The sequence below is a fragment of the Gallinula chloropus genome (genome assembly GCF_964237585.1).
Source record: "Gallinula chloropus genome assembly, chromosome: 13".
Lineage (NCBI taxonomy): Eukaryota > Metazoa > Chordata > Aves > Gruiformes > Rallidae > Gallinula > Gallinula chloropus.
This window is the reverse complement of record NC_140098.1, coordinates 20,807,486-20,826,410: the sequence shown is the minus strand read 5'-3', so window position 1 is coordinate 20,826,410 and position 18,925 is coordinate 20,807,486. Positions and strand designations below refer to the sequence as shown.

At 61.0% G+C, this 18,925-nt stretch overlaps 2 protein-coding genes across 2 annotated transcripts; both read right to left on the bottom strand.

The window, feature by feature from the left end:
- Nucleotides 1–1,252: 1,252 nt before the first annotated feature.
- MLKL (mixed lineage kinase domain like pseudokinase) lies at nt 1,253–5,819 on the bottom strand (the record flags this gene model as incomplete). The annotated part of the gene is made up of 10 exons (XM_084270153.1): nt 1,253–1,465; nt 2,555–2,695; nt 3,015–3,064; nt 3,267–3,415; nt 3,781–3,865; nt 4,361–4,496; nt 4,620–4,717; nt 4,818–4,992; nt 5,099–5,212; nt 5,363–5,819. The coding sequence occupies 10 exons, from the start codon at nt 5,817–5,819 to the stop codon at nt 1,413–1,415; spliced, it is 1,458 nt and encodes a 485-aa protein (XP_084126279.1). The 3' UTR covers nt 1,253–1,412.
- Nucleotides 5,820–8,031: 2,212 nt separating this feature from the next.
- On the bottom strand, nt 8,032–18,657 carry FA2H (fatty acid 2-hydroxylase; the record flags this gene model as incomplete). Its single annotated transcript, XM_084270105.1, has 7 exons — nt 8,032–8,287; nt 9,097–9,349; nt 9,825–9,997; nt 11,511–11,617; nt 11,726–11,868; nt 13,262–13,357; nt 18,394–18,657. 7 exons carry the CDS (start codon nt 18,655–18,657, stop codon nt 8,205–8,207), a joined length of 1,119 nt encoding a protein of 372 aa, XP_084126231.1. The 3' UTR covers nt 8,032–8,204.
- Nucleotides 18,658–18,925: the final 268 nt, after the last annotated feature.

Sequence of the window (18,925 nt, the reverse complement as noted above, 5' to 3'; positions counted from 1 at the left end):
CTCAGGCCCGGAAAGGCCAGGCCCCGGCGGGACTCCGCACCGCTCCCCGCCGGCTGGCCGCAAAGGCCCAGCCGCGTCCGCAGTATTCGGGGACAGGAACCGAACCGGGGCGGACGGGCCCAGCCCAGGGCGGGCAAAGGGAACCGGGAGAACACTCGCCACCGACCCCCCTCCGCTCACCTCCCGCTGGCCCCCAACCGCCCCGCTCGAGCTCCGCGCCGCCCCGCCCCCGCCGCCCTATTGGCTAGCCGCAGCCCCTGAGCCCGCTTCGATTGGGCCAACCCGAGCCAGACACGCCTTTTCACTGGCCAGCCGCTTTGTTCGTCAGCGCGACGGATCGGAGGGTGAAGGGCAGAAGGGCGGGACGGCAGAGTCTGCTGTGATTGGCCAGAGCTCCGCAGGGAAGGGCCCAGCTGATTGGGCGGCCAGACGCCCACAAATCCCAGGGGGCGGGGCAAGCTTCGGCGCGCGCGTTTCCATTGGGGGACCCTCCCCGGGAGAAAAGAGCGGGCTCTGGAGCGGGTTCAAATGCGAGTGGGGGCGGGCGGGGCGCTGGGCGGCATGGGAGGGCGCTGAGGGAGTCCGGCCGGCGGGAGGAAGGGAAGCGGAGCGGCTCCGTCCCGGCCCCTGGTGCCCTCAGCCGTAGGGAGCCCTGCCGGCCCCCCCTCGTGTCCCCTGGGGGCAGCCTCTGGAGGATAGAGCCTGTGGCTCAGAGACGAGCCCCGGCCCTTGGGCAGGTGATGATGTCATGGCCCTTGGGCAAGTGAGGGTCTCACACACAGAGCCCCTGGGCAGGTGAGGGTCTCGCACACAGAGCCCCTGGGCAGGTGAGGGTCTCACACACTGAGCCCTTGGGCAAGTGAGGGTCTCACACACAGAGCCCTTGGGCAGGTGAGGGTCTCACACACAAAGCCCCTGGGCAGGTGAGGGTCTCATACCCAGAGCCCCTGGGCAGGTGAGGGTCTCACACTCAGAGCCCTTGGTCAGGTGAGGGTGTCATGCCCAGGCCCCTTAGGCAGGTGAAGGTCTCATGCCCAGAGCCCCTGGGCAGGTGAGGGTCTCATACACAGACCCCTTGGGCAGGTGAGGGTCTCACACTCAGAGCCCTTGGTCAGGTGAGGGTGTCATGCCCAGGCCCCTTAGGCAGGTGAAGGTCTCATGCCCAGAGCCCCTGGGCAGGTGAAGGTGCCATGTCCCTTGGTCAGGTGAGGGTCTCGCACCCGTGTCCCTTGGGCAGGATAAGGTCTCAGCATACGGAACCAAATAAACATGTATTGAACAATCAGTCCTGGCCAGGCAGGGAGGAGGGCTGAGCAGCACGCTCTGGCCCGCGGGAGGGAGGCCTGCTGCTTTGCCTTGGCTTGCTTTCCGAGACGCCTGGCAGCTTTCCCAGCAGAGCCCGCTTCCCGCAGCTAGAGTCCTTGGTTTCTGCTTTTCTCCAGGTCAGCCAGCGAGTCCACAATCTCTGCAAAACACACGAGGCATCAATCAAGGCAGGTTATTTCTTGTAGGCTTTTTACCCCCCCCCCATTGATGAAAGAGCGGTCCCTCCTTGGTAACAACAGGGATGTGGAGTCACTCATCCCTCAGACCAGCACGACTGGGCAGCAATTCGCAGGGGACAGCCCTGAACAGACACAGGTGCCTACGGCCCCAAGGAGCAGCCGTGTATATGGAGAGATGCCCAGAAACAGCCGCGAGAAGATGTCCTTCCAACTCAGCATCACGCTGGCTGTGAGAGTGGAGTAATAAAGACTCACTGTATCCTCAGCCTGGCTTTGCCAGGGTATCTGGTGATTCTATTTTGGTGTTTTCATTTCAGCTGGGGCAATTCTCTGTGGCAGGGGCTGCTGGGGGAGCTGCCACCAAGGAGATGGAGGCATGGGGAGCACCGCATGCAGCGGGAGCTGGGTACTTTCTTCTGAACAGTCCCCGTGCCCCTTATATAGAAACAGGCCCCGTGGGGTGGGCAAGACTGGAGGAACCTTTCTCCCCTTGGAGAGATGACCTCTGTTCCTTCAAGCACAACAGAAAGACTCCTCAGTTTTTTCCCGTTGTTTCTGTTAAATCTTCCAACAGAGACCAATTATCTATCTGATCAGACCCAGACTGACTTGAAAGCCAGTGAAATCTCCCCTGTCACGGAGCGATTCCCAAGATGGCAATTTGTCACTGGAAGCCCAAGGCAGGAAAAGTTCCTGCACCATGTTGTGGCTGCCCCTCCAGCTTACAGGATCTGTAGGACCTGAGTGGGGATCAACCCTGCTCCCAGCTCAGCTCTTGTCTGAAGGAAAAAGCTTCCTCTTATGTGATGCCCAATGAATGGCCTGGTGATTATTGTCCAGGGTTGGACACGCATGAACCATCATGCTATGGGTGAAAGAGAGGTCTGATATGAGGGGACTCATTGGCCTAAGAAGGTAGGTCAAGAAGAGGTCCCAAAAACACAAAGCCAGACAGATTCATATGGAAAATAGGAGGCAAAGTGAAGGCTGAAGCACCTGAGGAACACTGACCACCTGTGAAGCAAGGAGCGGATGTCCAGGACACTTACCCTCAGCAGAAGGACGTTGGGAAGGGTCAAAGGCCCGGCACTGGTCAATGATTTTCCGTAGTTCCGCGGGACAATCTTCCCCAACAGGGTCCCGGTAACAGTGGTTGCAGATTTTCTCCATGATCTGCTGGATAGTGCAGCCTGGACAACACATGTTCCAAGGGGAGCGTTAGCACTCGGCTCTGCTGCTGCAGCAGCAAAGAAGGGAAGAAACCCAGCACAAAGGCAGGGCCTTCCCAGGAGAAGCCACCCAAATTGTGCCTGCAGTGACCCCCCCCACCCCCCTGTATGACCCCTGTGGGCTCCAGTCATGTTTATAGTTCAGTGCACAGGAACATCAAACAGTGACAAAAATGACTGGTGTGCTCCAGGAAGGAGCAGGGAGCATCCCAACCCCAGACAGCAGCTGCGCTGGGCCACTCATGGCTTTCACACAGGGGATCGGATGCTTCTGTCTCACCTTCGTATGGGATTTTGGAGGTTGCGATCTCCCACAGCACGACCCCAAAGCTGGAAGGAGACAAGCAAGAGACTCAGCATTCACCCCACCACCTCGTCCTCCCTTCTGACAGGGGGGACTGTCCGGCTCTGCCACCCACAAGCAGCCACTCATGTCTGACTGAACCCATCCTGCTTCCCTAACTCAACAGCTGCTCTGCCAGGCATCTGCCTGCTCATGGGCATCTCTCCTGAGATAGCAGGACAGACACACCTGTATATCTCACAGGGCTTCTTGTAGGGGCAGTTGATGTCTTTCAGGTTCTCGGGGGCGATGTAAGCCAACATTGAGACTTGTTTCCAGTTCTTCTTGGCTTTCCTCTTGATGGATGACTCTGTTTCACACAGCTCAAACCCCGACAGCTGGGTGAGAGAAAGAGAGGAGATAAGTGGTGGAAACACCGACTGCCCCAAGCTGAAGCAAACAGAGAGAGGTGGCCTGGGCAGGAGCAGCAGCCACATGTGCCGCCTAGCATGGGATCCTTCTGGAGTGAAAACACAGCTGAGTTGCCCTGGGTTCAGCTCATCCCAGGGCAGGTGGCAAAGAAATGCTCACTCTGCCGATGATGAAACAGGAGATAATGGTGAACTGAGGTGTTAAGTGGCCATGGTGGCAGGGGAGATGAGTCTAGCCCAGGGGCCATCATAATTCCCTTTGGTATCCGTGAGGGAAGGCGTCTGCAAAGTTACACAAAATCCCCAAAAGCTTCCCCAAGCACAGTCCTTACCTTCACGCAGTAATCCCCGGCCACCAGGAACTTGCTACTGCAAATGCAGCCATGGAGTCGGGACTTCTCCTCTGTCTGGTGCAACCTGCAGACCGACAGACCCGAGGCCTGGGTGATGCACCCATCCTCACCTTCCAACTCCCTCTGTCCATGCTGGGGATGGACCCACATGCACCTAGAGAAGCTGACAGCTCTCTGCTTGTCTTGGCAGACCAACTCTGCCAAGCCAACCTTTCTAGCATGTCTTGAAAGAGCTGCTCTGAGCAGAATAACATTGTGGGTGAGCAGAGCCCATGAGAAGAACTGGCCTGGGTGCTCCTGAAGCTCCCTTGTGGGTGTGGGGAAGGGGGGATCTCCCTTCTAAGCCTTTGCAAGCTTGGAGGCAGATTTTAGGGGCTAGTGAATAGGATAGATGGGTGCTACTGCATCCAAACCCACTGCCTACATCTTCACCAGCCTCCCATCCCAGTGCCCAAAGGTGGTGGGAACAGTGTCTAACACTGCTTACTGAGAGCTACTGGGAAGCTAAGCATGGCTTGTGGACCACCAAGTGGACTTACTGCTTTGGGCAGGAGCTCACCTGTAAAGGCCTCTGGCAGCTCCCAGGGCCATCCGAATGCGGACATCCCAGGAGAGGTGCTGCTGCTTGGTCAGCACGTCCCGCAGCGTCCCATGCTTGCAGTACTCCATAACGATGGAGAAGCAGGGGCTTCCATCTGCAAAGCAAAGCCTTGAGCATCCCTCCTCGAGCCACCAGGACGAGCTGTCTGCCACTGTCTAGCACCGGGGACAGGCAGGGGAGGGAGAAAGGGTGACACTTCCGTGACACCCCCTTGTACCTTTCTCCTCAATGCAGATCCCATACATGCGCAGGATGTTGGGAGACTCAAACTTCTTCAGGGTCTGAATCTCCTTCTCGAAGATGTCTCTCACCTTCCTGTCAAGAGGGACAGCAGGGTGAGCTCCACAGAGCAAGGCATGACATGGCACCGCGTCCTCCCGGCTGCTCCGTCTCCCTCCAGCTCAGGACAACTCACACTGGGTCAGTGGTCAGCGGCCTCTTGAAGGTTTTGATGGCCACAGGGTACTTGAGGTACTCGCCCTCGTAGAGGTCGTAGCTCTCGGTGTCCTGCATGTGTCTGTAGAAGGTGAGGTGGTCTCGCTGGATCTCGGTGATGTCTTCTCTTTTACCAACATTGACCTTCTTCAAGCCTGCTCCCACCATGTGCCAGGAGGGAATGAGGGACACGTTAGGTAGGGCTCAGGGGCAGAGGATAGCTGTGAACAGGGGGGTTCTGGAGGTGCAGCGCCCACTTACAGTCCATCACACGCACGATTTTGTTCAGCTCCCTTTGCATCCAGTCCACCTTGCTCTCCATACATTCCCTGTCAACGTAGATGTCCCTGATCACATCTTCAGGCTCCTCGGTACCTGGGGAGAGAGATGTGGAGAGGTTTTTCTCATGGCTTAAATGTCTCTCTGACTCTCCTTGGCCATGGCCATCAAGCCAAAGCTGGGCAGCACTGGCTGGGTGCCAACTGCCAGCCTCATGGAAAGGGGGTTTGCTAAATGCATACTTACTTGCAATCACCTGGTCCAGGAAATCTCTGTCATCCCTCAGATCCTCAGCATCCTGCCTGCGGCAGGTCTTTGCCTGGAAAGCCTCCAGGAAAGCCTGTTTCTGCTCTGCCTGCAGCAGGAGCGAGAGCCCCTGGGCAATGTCCTCCAGGCTCGTGTTCACCCAGACAAACTCCTCACTGGTGCTGTGGGCTCTCAGGAACTTCTGGATCCAGCTGGCCTGGCTGTATTTCATCACCAGTTTCTGAGCTTCCCCCAGCGTCTGGAGCAGCTTCTTCAACAGTTCCTCTTCGTGGTGAGAGATGTGTTTCGGAGACTGAGCCTTGAGGATTCTCACGGGCTCCAGCAGGATCTGGATGCGCTCCACGAGGCGCTGGCACTGGTGCTTACAGCACTTCACCTGCTCAAACTGGGAGTAGATGGCTTGGGCCACAGAGAAGACCTTCTCCACGATATCCATGCTCATAGCAAAGGGCTCGTCCACGGGGGACGCGGGCTGGCGGTGGGTGGTGAAGGTGACTCTCGGAGACCAACTTGGCAATCAACAGAATATGGCTCTTGCAGGTCTTCCACCCTAAGGAACAGCCTTAACATGACACACCACCCTCAGGGTCTCCTACAGCCCCTTACGTCTTCTCCAGATGCTTTTCCTTCCCTGCTGACCAAGGGTTCCTGCCCACCAAGCCCAAATCTTTGACTACAAAGACCCACTCTCATTTCTAGCCAACACCTCTCCCTGTTATCACACTGCCCCCCCTACCCCCAATAAAAGCTTTCCCGTCTTCACAGCCCTGGCACCCCCCAACTTCTCCATATTTTCTCCCTGTAGACCCAGCTTGCCTGCTCAAGGTTTTTAAAGCCTTTCTACATTCCTGGGATCCCCACAGAGACAGTGACAACTCCCCAGACCACATCCAGGCAGCGAGGACAGAAACCTGGCCCCGGTTACGGAGACATCATCAGCGGCCACCCACGGCATTGACGCAGCCAGCACCAAGAAAGGGATGCTGGTGGGAAACGAGACCAAAACTCACCCAGAAAGGAGCTGTGGCCACTCTCCCTTCCTCTTCAGGCTCTCTCCAGCAGAAGGAAGCAGCTCATCTGCTCACTAAGAAGACTCAGTCGGGATTACCTGTCCCCGCTTCGCTCGCCTCGGCTGCCTCTGCGGACTGGGGCGGCACGGCACGGCCAAGGGTTTATAGGGTGCTTTCCTGGGGCCGCGGCTCCGGCGGGTGGCGGAAGGGGCATTGTGCAACCCAGCGTGGCTTCCCACACCACTCTGGCTCCCCGTTCTCGGAAAGCTGCTCAGGGTGGTGGGGAAAGTGCCCAGGTGGGCTCTATACCCCCCCCTCCTTCCTGCGCCGGGTTCCAGTAGCTGGGAGGAGGAAGGACTCTTCCTGGAGTCCTCGGAAGAAGGGGATGGAGGAGGCTGTACTGCTCCCCTACCCCCCTGCCCCTCACCCCCTCCCCTACCCCATATTGACTCTTGCTGCAATTTCGGGCATCCCAAGGCCTTCTGCTGCTGTGGCAAGGCTTGGCCGGGCCACCCTTAACACCCTCAGCATCAACTCTGCACCCAGCTGCTGGGCAGTGGCACGCTCCATCCCGCATGAGGGATGCCAGTCCTTTGGGATCTTCCACTCCCTCCCTCGGCCCTGCATTCCCAGGAACCCCCCTTCCCTGCCCCCCCCAGTATCAGAGAAAGTACTGGAAACGGTGCTTGACCTCTGCCAGGAGTGCAGGAAACTTTGCGGCTGGCTTCGTCAGAGGGCCAGGCTGATTTTTGGGAAGCACCGGCGTGCCACGTGATGTCATTGCCTAACTTTGGAGAAGTGAGCGGCACCCATCGCCTTCCGCTTACCCAGGAAGGTCACGCAGGTCTGCCAGAGTCTTTTCCTTCCAAAAAAAGCATCGCCTTTGCCCTCACCATGACCAACAGCGCGGCGGCTTCCCTCACTGGGGAGCAGGGAGAGGTGAGAGCGGGAGGTACCGTGGCACCCAGGGCCATCCGCAGCTGGGAAGGGATGTGCCAAGGGTGGGAGGGCCAAGGGATACATTTGCTGGGCCGTTTTTAAAAGGCTTTATTTTTCAAAATATACAGTTTATTTACAATTGTACTGTCTACAGTTTTACATATAACTTTATGCCAAACTTTTAAATATCCGCAGCAAATATTAGGAGAAAAAAATAAAATCACGGGATCAGGAGGAAAGAAAAGGAAAATAAACCCCCATGACTTCTTGGAGCAATCCTGTTCCTTGGGGTTCGGGGTTTAACTTGATAAATTTGGCAGAGAGATATGGCTGTGCTGGTTAGAAAGAGGCACTACCCGGACCTGTGGGACCCCCCAGCCTGAGGGCCACAGGCCAAGAAAACCCTGTCCTGGGATGGGGGGATGACACACAGACACGGGAACCCCCTGGCATGAAGTTTGGTGATGGGGTTAACTGCAGCATGTGGGGTGCCCCAGGGAAGGGGCATGTCGGGAGGGAGGGTGGAGGATGTGGCAGGGGGCAGCAGGCACTTCATCTCTCAGGCAGCAGATCTGCCCGTGTATCCGTGGCCTGGAGCGGGAAGGCAGCAAGGAAGGGGCAGGAGCACCCCCCAGGGAGCCCCACAACCTCCTCCTCCTCCCCCCCTTTCCCTCCCCATCACCTTTGGTAGTCCTGCAGATGGACCACAGCACCCCTGGGGGATGCTCCAGTGTCCAGCCAGTGCTATGGCACAGCCCCTGGGAAGGAACCGGGCAGGGGCATGCCGGCAGCTCCAAGGGCTGGGGAGGGATGCCAGCCCCAGCCTGGGAGGGAGGAACGGACAGACGGAGCCAGCGGCTGCGCCGAGACCATCAGTCCTCTTTCTCAAAGGTCTCTTCCTCAGGGATGAGCGTCCGGAAGGGGTGATCCCAAAAGCGGGTGCTGATGCCGAAGCCTGAAAGCAGGGGAGAGAGCACTGAGCCCATGGCACTGCCGGCACCATCGCCGACACGGCACCAGGGACAGGGCGCTGCTGGCACCATTGCCGACGTGGCACCCAGCTCGTGCTGCTGTGGGTGAGACTGGGAGCGGGTGGCATGAAGGGGCACATGGGACAGGACAGGACATCACCCGGCCGGGTGCAAAGGTGACAGCGACCAAGAGCCATGCCAGGCAGTCCCTCCAGAGAGGCTGGCAAGAGAGCAGGGCCTACGTTTCAGGGAGGGAGGAAGGCAAGGTGAGAGCAGGCTATGCCACCAGGCCCACGAATGATAGCTTATCTGGATGGGGCGTGTTCCCCCAGGAAACGGGGCAAAGGGCAGGTTGAGCAAGTGAGCGGGGCTGGGGAAGGTGTGGGATGGTTTGGGGGAAGCCCAGAGCCTCGCCCTGCGCCCCCGCCAACGCCTCCCAGCAGGAGGAGATGCTGCCCCAGGCAGGGACACGCACACGCATCCCGGCACTGCGGTGGCTCTGCCTCCGCCCTGGCATCCCCGGGCAGGTGCCCGGCGGCGAGGCGAGGTGAGCCGAGGTGACACCGACTGCCGCTGCTTCTGCGGAGCGGCACCCGCTCCCCTATCCTCAGCCCCGGGGGGGCTGGGAAACGAGCCACAGCACCTCATAACATCGCTGCGATGCAGCTGTCGGGTTCCCCCCACCCCAAATCCCAAACGCCGGCTCCTTCCAGAGCATCAGCTGCCGGCGCGGGCTGAGCCGAGCTCGAGCACCCTCGTCCCCGCCAGCGCGTGTGGGGAAGGCGGCGCTAACCTGATTTTTGGTGTTCGAAGTGGTGCTTGACGTGGTAAGCCTTCAGCCCGTACAGGTAGGTGCCCTTTTTGGGCGAGCCATAGTGGAGATAATAGTGCATCATGTCGTAGATGACGTAGCCGCAGAGCCCCCCGACGAACACCGAGAGCCCCAGCACCTCGGGCAGCAGGAGCCGCAGGATGCCGTAGAAGAAGCCGATCACCAGCGAGGCCGGCACGGGTGGGAAGACCAGGCGGGAGCTGTCAAAGGGAGACTGGAAACGGAGAAGGATAGTGGGACAGGGCAGCTCCCAGCTCACACCTTGTCTCCCACCTCCCTGCAACATCCCTGCCAAGCACCTGGGATGACCGTTCGGGTAAAGGCAACACCAAAGCGGCCCCCAGACACCCTCCCCAAGAGATGTGTAGAGAGGGAGCAGCCTCTCACCTGTGCCGAGGTGGCTTTGGGTGGGGATCCCCAAGCTCATGGAGATGTTTCCTCCGGCAAAGCTAGAGGGAGCCCATGGCTTTTGCCATCTTCCCCCCTTAGCCTGAGCCAGAGCTCTCAGCTGTGACTCCAGCTCCTTGGAGCCCGTCTTGCAGCCCTCGCCAGTATTAGGTAAGGGCCCTGCTCGGGGCGAAGATGCCACGAGTCACGTTGAACGTGCACAAACAGGCTCCACCTGAGCAAAGGCCACCGTTCCCACGGCCCGGCGGGCGCCGGCGGAGGCGTGAGCCACAGCTCCTCACCTTGTGATGCTGCCCGTGCAGCAAGAAATGCAGCGTGATGAGATAGTAGTTACTAGCGGGTGGCTTCATGTGGAAGACAAAACGATGGATGAGGTACTCGAGCAGGGACCACAGGAACATCCCCAGGAGGAAGATGAAGGGGAAGTAGTATTTGTGGACGGGGATGGAGTACTCTACACAACGAGACATGCAGCGGTCAGCCAGGCAGGGGACATGCAGGGGGTGTTTTATCCATCACCATGCTCCCATCGGCATCTGGGCAAAGCTCGGCTCTCCCTCCCCATCACCTCTTCACCCGCCTCCTGCTCTGAGCTTCCTCAAGGGAGCCACCTTCCTACCTTTCCTCTTTATAGGAAGAGCCAGCCCCTCACTGCTGCACAGAGCTGGGCAGGTGGGGGGTCAATGGGGGCTTGAGAGGTGTGCTCCGGGGGGCAGCCCTGTCCTCCCAAAACTGCTTTGCCCACCAGAACAAGGCAGGAGGGACCTCATCAGCGTGGGCCATGGTTGTGGCAGCTGAACAGCGCTGCTGGCCTTGGCGTTTGGGTTGGGGTGGGGGTTTTTTTAATGTTGGGGGGAAAAAGAATAGGTTTGTTTGGGCGCTTCCCCCCCCCACCAGAGCATTGTTCAGCCACCTCCTCCTTTCTGGGCCGGCTGCCAGCCCTGCAGCACCAGCAGAATTTGATTTCCCCTCAAACCTATGCATTTTTTTTTGAGAAAGGAGAAGAAGAAAACCAACAAAACCCCCCAAAAAACCAAACCAACAAACAAAAAATAACCCCCCCACCCCTCAGCAGCAAGGTACCGAATACCCCAGGGAATGAAGCAGAGGGGCAGAGGACACCCACCCCATAGCTGGGCACAGCTGGCACCGGGTGGCACCTTGCAAAAAAATAAATCAATAGGGAGCCCAGGAAAAGAAAGAAATAAAAAATAATGATTTTATATAAAAAAAAAACCCCAAACAACAACAAAAAAAAAACCCCCAAGCACAACAAAGACGACAGCCTGCCCTGGCCACGCTTGTTATTCCCGGGGGAACAGACAGTGGGAGATTCAAGGGCAGGCGCTCCGGGGGAACAAGCACCGCACTGTGCGCTGCCGGCGGCTCTGAGAGCCGGGTTTGTTCGCCCGCCACGCCGGCATTCACCCGCGGCCCGGGGTGGGCGTCAGCGGAGGGTGGCACGCACCGCAGCACCGGCGGGGCTGCGATTTGGGGATGGAGGGGTGGGGAGCAAGAGGGAGTGAGGGGGGCTGCAGGCTGGGTCAGCGAGCTCAGTGCTGCTGCGGACCCCCCTTTTCGGAGGGGCTGAAGGTGTAGGTGGGAGGAGGGGATGGAGGTGGGTGAGCGCGGGCTTCGAGCGGCGCAGGCTTTGTGCGGGGGTACGCGCTGGTGACTGCGGGGACCTGCTGCTCTTGCACGTGGCTTGTGGCAAGCGGCATGGAAGGAGGAGATGCAGGAGGAGATGCAGGAGGGGATGCAGGAGGGGGGTGCAGGAGGGGGGTGCAGGTGTGACCACAGAATCGTAGGGGTTGGAAGGGACCTCAAGAGATCATCGTGTCCAACCCCCCTGCCAAAGCAGGGTGCAGCAAGGGGGTGCAGCAAGGGGGTGCAGCAAGGGGTCTCCCTGCCCCTGGAACCAGAAGGGGTGCAGCAAGCCAATCCCACAGGCTTTGCTGCTGCTGTACCTGTGGTAAAGGAGGAGAAGAGCCTGGTGTTGCCCTGGGCGAGGGAGGTGTAGCTGACCCAGCTGAGATAGAGCACCACTGGAGCCCACACTGCGAACACCACGTACCTACAGCGCAGAAGGGAACGTCAGAGGTGTGTCCTGCAGGGTGCTGCGCCGTGTCCCCCCCCTTCCCCATCCCTATGGGGGCATGGTGCAAACCCCCAGGGGACTCACCATGCTGTCTTGGAGAGGGACTCGAGGAAATCCGAGTGGAAAAGGCGGATGGGCCGATCCACGGGCTGGTGCACCCACTCGTCATACTTCTCCCCCAGGTAGCCCACCTGCCACAGCAAGGGCTTCTCCCAGTCCACCAGGTCCTGTGGGAGCAGACAGATGGTTGGACCCCCCACTGGACCCACGCACCACCCTGCCACTGGGCATGGAGCTGTGGGATCCAGGCCCCTGACCACCTTTGATCCCACCAGACCCAGGAACACAGGGCCGAGCTCGGTACCAGGCACCTGCTGATGGTTCAAGGTGAAGGAGACTGTACCCAAACCTGGCTCAGCACCAGTCCCCCTGATAACCATGGCACTTTCCCCGCTCCCCGTCCCCGAGAGCCACCAAGATTAGATAGCGAGCAGCAATACTCCCCATGGCTGGCAGGACACGGAGCCCCGATCAAGGGCTTTGCTCCTGGCTGAGGGGACACACAGGTCAGTTCCAGCCATTCCAGCACTCTGGCAAGCAAGGAGCGAAATGTAAAGGGACAGGGAGCAGGGAGATGGGATGGGAATGCCAACACCAGGAGCTGTGAGGGCACAAAGGGACCCAGCCGGCAGCACCAGCTCTGCTGCTGCTCAGTATCCACAGATGAGTCTTCTGCTGGCCCAGCCAGATAAGGGGCTTTCTTGGACCCTCGCCTGCTCCAGGGTGTGTGTGTGTCTGACATAGGCAGGGATGGATGTGATGACTTGGGAGGGGAAACAAGTCCAGCCGGCAGCAGGCATGTGGGATGGGGACGCCGTCCATCAGGGAGGTGGGGGAAACTCCCAGCACAAAGTCACTTTGTGGGGGACAGATTTGCTTGTCAGGGCAACCAGCAGCCAAATATTTAGATGGGGGTGTGGAGGGTCAAAGGTGTTTTCCCTGCTGGAAGGGACAAAATTAATCCTTTTGTGAGATAAAAGCTGATGAGCCAGGGCCGGGCGAGGCGCAGCAACCGGACGGTGCCATGGGTGGCAGAGACATCCAAAGGCACCTTGGGGACAAACCCCCTGCTCAGAGGGGGGCTGAAGGGGTGAGAGCACCCTATATGTGTGGGGAGCACCCTGCCCGGGCTGGGGATCTCTTAGCAGCGCTGAGCCAAGGTCAGGGGTGGGGAGCAGAGGTCCAAAAAAAAAAAAACAAAACCCCTTAAATAAGCCAAGCAAGCAAGAAAAATGAAATAAAATAAAACCCGAAGCAGGAAGGTGCGGCTTGGCAGCGCGTCGCGCTCGAAGGGCACGGCTGTTGTCAGAGAAAGCCATCTCCACCCACGCCGCCACGGCAGGAGCCTCCCAGCGCGGCCACGCCTGGGCAATAAAGCACCAGCGATGCCGTCTGCTCCAGGAGAAAGGGCAGAAGCAGCCGGATGGGCCCAGCTCCCTCCCGGCATCCCTCGCATCCCGTGGGCTGGCACGGTGTGGGGAAGGTGAACCACCGTGTGCCCCCCCCCTCCCCTCCCAGGGGAGTGCTCTGGGAATCAGGGTGTGCCGGAGAAACTCTCACCTTCTCCATGTCTACCGTCTTGCAGCGGGGATCCATCCGTGCCGGGGTCTGGGCCGCGGTGCCCACCGGCGCCTCAGCCGCTGGCTCGGGCTGGTCCTGCAAAGAGAAGGAGAACACCGCGGTGAAGCGGCAGGACGCAGCTGGGAATGGGGATGGCTGAAGCACCCACGGCACGGGCAGCGCGGGTTCGCACCCACCTGCTGAATAAATACGGGGAAAAACCATCTGATGGATTTGAGTCAGGCAGTTCCTGCAGAGCAGGTTCCTGAGGGATGCGGCTGCACGACCTACAGAGCGAGCATCGCACACTCTCACCCCCGCCCCCCAAGCCCATTTCTTGGGCTGCCTCACCGCGCTGCCAGGACAGCACCGGGCACCAGTGTTTGGGCATTGCAGAGGATCCCAACCCATTCCCTTTGTGGCACAGTCGGTGGGAGGGAAGTCACCCCAGGGAGGAGGATGAGGCGGCCTTCGCAGCGTGGTCCTGGCACGGACACCTCTGCTGCAGGCCCTGCAAGGTGGGGTGGGGGTTTGGTTTCGGCTAGAGACGGCACACCGAGGCCCGGCGGCCGCGGCGGCAGGATGAAGCCTGGGCTGTGGTCCCGCTGCTGGGGCTGGCCAGGAAACAGGAGAAACCTGCCTCGTCTGATGCTTGGAAGCAAACACGCTGCCGGCTGCCAGGACTGGCCTTCCCGCGGCCCTGCCAGCTCTGGTGCCGGCTCCAGTGCTGACAAGGGGCTTGGCGAGGTCACAACGTGCCCCCGTGAGCTCTGAGCCGGACGTGGCCCCCCAGCAGCCCACCGGCTCCCCGGATGGGATGTGCCAAACACGCTTCTCCTCCCGCTCCGTCACCCCAAGTTACCCATTAACCCGGCAGCAGGGTACGGCATGGCACTGCAGCCCCGGCACGGCGACGCCCGCCACGCTCGCGGTGAGGAAGGGTGTTCTCCCAGCAGCCACAGCCTGAGCGGGGCTCCCAGCTCTCCCTGCTGCTCCCAGGGGGGTGAGATACCCTCTGGAGATGCCAGAGCATTACATCCTTGCTGGGAAAAGCCCCCACCCCAGCAGCAGCGGCAGAGGAGTGGGGCTGCAGGAGGACCGGTGTCACCTTGCCGGGGCAGACAGGACTTCACTCCATGCTGCATTCATGACACCAAGCAGGGCCCCGGGCACTGTTTGCCAACACCAGGCACTCCTTACCAGCTGAACTCCCACGATTTCCAGCCTCAGCCCAGCCCCGAGGCAGCCCCTTGCCACCACCACTCCTCCTTCAGCCAGGGTCCCCACCGACACCAGGTCCACATGGTCCTTCCGCCAGCCGGGCATCTCCAGACCTCCCAGGGCAGGTGGGATGCCTGGAAACACATCTGGACACGGACAAGTTCCAGCTCTGCCACTGTCCCCCCAGCTTCATGTTTGGCTTGAAGAGAGAGGGGCAGCTTCTCTGTCCCCCGGACAAAGCGCCCAGCATCTCCGTGCCCCTCTGCTTCCTCATCTTCCCATGTCAGGGAGGAAAATGGGGGGGCTTGGACCCCCGCTTGTTCACTGGCAACACGCAGGCTGGGCAAGATGGGTGCCGCCAGCAAGGTGCCATCGCCCTGCATGCTGAGGCAGTTCCTGCCCAGCCTTGCCTGAGTCACCTCCTCCTCCTCCTCAGCCAGGGAGCAGGAGAAAGGCTTTCTCCTTTTATTCACCCCAAGCCTGGCACCAGGCAGACAGGCAGCCATGGTGCAATTGGGGTGCAGGCCATGCCAGCACGTCCCAGCTTGCTCTCCAGAGTGACAGTGTGATCCCACCTGCCTGGAGCGTGTGGCCATCCTGTGGGGACCGAGCCCCACTGGCACCCGGGGTTGGCGCTGGGCCTTTGGACCACCCTCCTCCTCCTCTTCCAAACACAAGGCGGGGTTGAAGGAGGAAGAAGGGGACCTGCCCAGTGCCTGTGGGTGATGCTGATGGATCCGAGCCGTCCCTGGGCAAACAGGTCCCGCCAGGGAGGATGCGCAAGAGACCTGATGTAACGAAGGGAAAGTTAACGCCTACGAAGCGCTGCCTTCCCGCACCACCGCCCCGGAGACCAAGGTGCCGGTTCTCCTGCCAGGAGACACCGGGGCCAGACACCCAGGGCACAGCACGACACAGCGACTGGGGGGTGAGCCGGCACCTTCCTCTGGAAAGACAAAGTCCAGCAGGTCTGGGGAAGGGGTCCAGCACGGGGTCTGACATGCCCAGGACACAGACAGGAGGGAGAGCAGGAGACATGCCCCGCCCCCCTTATCCCAAGGGGCACCACACTGCCCACGGACAGCCTCTCCACTCCCCGTGGGATCCCTGCCCCTGCATCGCCCTGGTGCCTCCAGCACCTTCTCTGAGTTCCTACACAGCTCGCTTCACCGATGAGAAACGGGACAAGCTGCGTGGGTGAGGCAGGCTGGGGGACCCAAAGCGAGGTGCCCGCTCAGAGTGCCACGGCCCCGGCATCCCCAGCCCTCCGGCACAGTGGTCCCCAGGCCGCAGCGGGCAGAGCCCCGCGGGTCTGCGGCGCAGCCCGTTAGACACCGGGTGCGGCAGGACTGTTAAAAGGAGGTGGAAGGTCACTTGTCCTGATGACGACGACGACGATAATCCCACTAATAAAAAAAGAGGCACTCGGTGTTCAAACGCCTCCCGGCATCGCGCGAGCGCCCACGTCCAGGTGAGCTCCGGCTGGGATGGCGAGCCATGGCCAACGAGGAAGGGGAGGGACACCAGCCCGAGTGGGACGGGGGATCTGCCATGACTCACGGCCACGTCACGCACCCCAAAGGGGCTGTGATGAAAGCCTCTCATTGCTCAAAATCAGCGGGGTAATTAGATGAGCTGATTTCCCTCTAGCAAGGCTCTTAAAATCCACTGGCTGGTTGGGGCAATTATTGTTCCTTGCTTTGATCTCCCCTACGTGTTCTGCTTGTGGAGATAAAACATTTGGGGGTTAATTAGCCCTGCGCCAAACGAGGCTGGGCAATGTGGAAGAGGGGTCCTGTGGCCGAAGGACGGCAGGAAGGGGTACAAAGAGGTGTGCCAGCAGGACAAATGCCACCTCTCATCTTCCTTTTTCCCCTTCCTCCATTTACACATTTTCCTCCCCTTCTCTTTCCAAACGCCCCCCAAGCTCCCCTGGTTGTTGAGCACAGGGGAAGCTGGATGCCCGTCCTCAGCATGGGGATGGTGCAGCCCCACAGGCGAGAAAGGGCATTGGCAAAGCCACGAGAGCCAGGCCAGGGCCACACAACACCCAAAAGTGGGAACCGGAGGGTGTTGATTCCCTCCAAAGGGGATTTCGGGGTGGGGGCGAGTCAGTCAGGTGCATGCTGGATGGAGCACGGCCAGCCTGGCAGCTTTTCTCCCTCCCCCTCGTGTTACGAGCTGGGAGGGTTTATCTAGTGCCAGGTAGTGTCCGATCTCCCCTGCGCCCCGGCGTTATCACGCCGTGTGTTATTTGCACTGGGGACGGTGGCAGCTTTCCTCGGCGCGGGCCGCGGCAGCGCGAGAACTTGTCTATCCAGTACCTTCCTTCGCCCCAACCCGTTGGGCTCGTCACGCCGGCGAGGAGGAGGAGGAGGCGGTGGTGGTGTCCCAACGGAGGAGGTGCCATCACCGGGATCCGGGGAAAGAGCGAGCAAGCGTCGCACCGAGGCCGAACAAAGCCCTGTCTGTGCTGCCGCTGCTGCCACCGCTCTGGGCAGAGGCTGGAGACAAACAACCCGCTCGAAGGGACCCGGCGGTCACCGACCCCGCTGCGAAATCCCCGAGGGAAAGCGGCCGCTGGGCCAGCCAAGGGGGGTTGCTAACGGGGGCGGCAGCTCCCGGTGCCACGCTGCCTTGTGGAAGTTCAGCCGGTGGCGACAGCCGGGCGCTTCCCGGGACACGCTGCCTTCCGGGCGGGCAGCGGCGGGCGCGGGGCTGGCGTGCAGGGACGGTGCTGAGTCACAGGGCCACCCTTGCCATGCCCTGGGATGGTTCGGGAGGTGACTGGGCTCCTCTTGCCATCAGCAAGGCCCGGCACCCAGTGCCCCCGTCGCTGGCCGAGCGCCGGGGAAGGTGCGCTGTCCCAGTGCCCACCCTGTGCCACACAGCACTGAGCTGCCTGTCCTCGTCCCCACGCCCCTTCGGAGACCCCAACGCCTCCACGCTGTGCTGGCACACTGAGGTCACCTGCCCCCCCCCCCCCCGCATGACCAGGGTGGGATATGACCATGGGGCTGGACCCCCCAGATGCTCTGTGCACCCCTGAGGAGCCTGTGCCCCACATGTCCCAGGGTCCCCCCCACCTTCAGGCCCCACAGACTCCAGCCCCACAGACACCGACAGCCCCGCAGACCCCAACCCTCCACAGCCCAGACCCCAAGCAGCTCACACCACGTCCCGTACAGCTCAGAGTTGGGCCTGGCTGCCCTGTACACCCTATACATGCCCCAGACCCCATCCTCTGAGACCCCAGACTCTACACACCTTCTGCATGCCCTGTACAGCCTGGACCTGAGCAGCCTAGACCTGCAGTGCCCTATAGACCCCATACGGCTCAGACCCAAACCCAGGGTGTCCTATAGACTCTGTATGGCTCAGGCCCAGATCCAGGGTGCCCTATAGATCCTGTATGGCTCAGACCTGAACCCGGGGTGCTTTATAGACCCTGTATGGTTCAGGCTCAGTCCCAGACCAGGGGTGCCCTATAGACCTGATATGACTCAAGCCCAGGCCCGGGGTGTCCTACAGACCCCGTATGGCCCGGATCCAGGGTGCCCTATACACCCTGTATGGCTCGAGCCTGGCCCTGGAGCACCCTATGGAGCTTGTACAGCTCAGCCCCAGTCCCAGACCGCCCTATAGACCCTGTATGTCTCAGCCCCAGACCTACAGCCCCCACAGGGCAGCCCCCGTGCATTTCAGCCCCCGACGCCCTACAGACCCCACACAGCCCAGACTTGCACAACACCAGCCACACCGCTCAGGTCCCGCGCAGCCCGTTCACGCGCCCTCCGCCCCCAGGACACCCTCCAGACCCCGCACACCGCCCCTCCCCAGACCTAGAGCAGCCCCAGAACCCCCCCCCCCCCACCTCCCCCACCCAGGGTGAGCCCGGGGCGGCTCCGCACCTGCTCCTCCTCGCCGGGCTCCATGTCTCCCACGTAGTACTGCTCCAGCCAGCGGCGGGCGTTGGCCGAGTGCCGGTGAGGCGGCCCGTCCAGCGCCGCGCTCACGTCGGTGCCGGCCCGGCTCCGCAGGAGCTGCTCGCCGCCCGGGTGCAGCCGCACGAAGCCGCTCAGGTCGTAGAGGCGGCGGCGGCAGCGGACCAGGCAGGCGCCCTGCGCGCAGCGAGCCCGCACCTCGGCGGCGCTGAAGGAGCGCTGCGCCTCCATGGCCCCGCCGCCCGTCCCGGTCCGGTCCCGGCCCCGCCGCTCGTCCCGGTCCTTGTCCCCGTCCCGGTACCGGACACGCTGCGCTCTGGCGGCACCTGCTCATCCGCGGACATGCATATGCCGCGCGCCGCGCGCCCCGCCCCCTCGCCGGCCGTTGGATGGAGCCGAGGAGGGGGCGGGGCTTGGGGGGGAGGCTCCGCCCACCACCCAACCCCCGAGCAGGTGCAGCGCTGCCCTGGGGGAGGGGGCAGGGAGCACCCACGGGTGG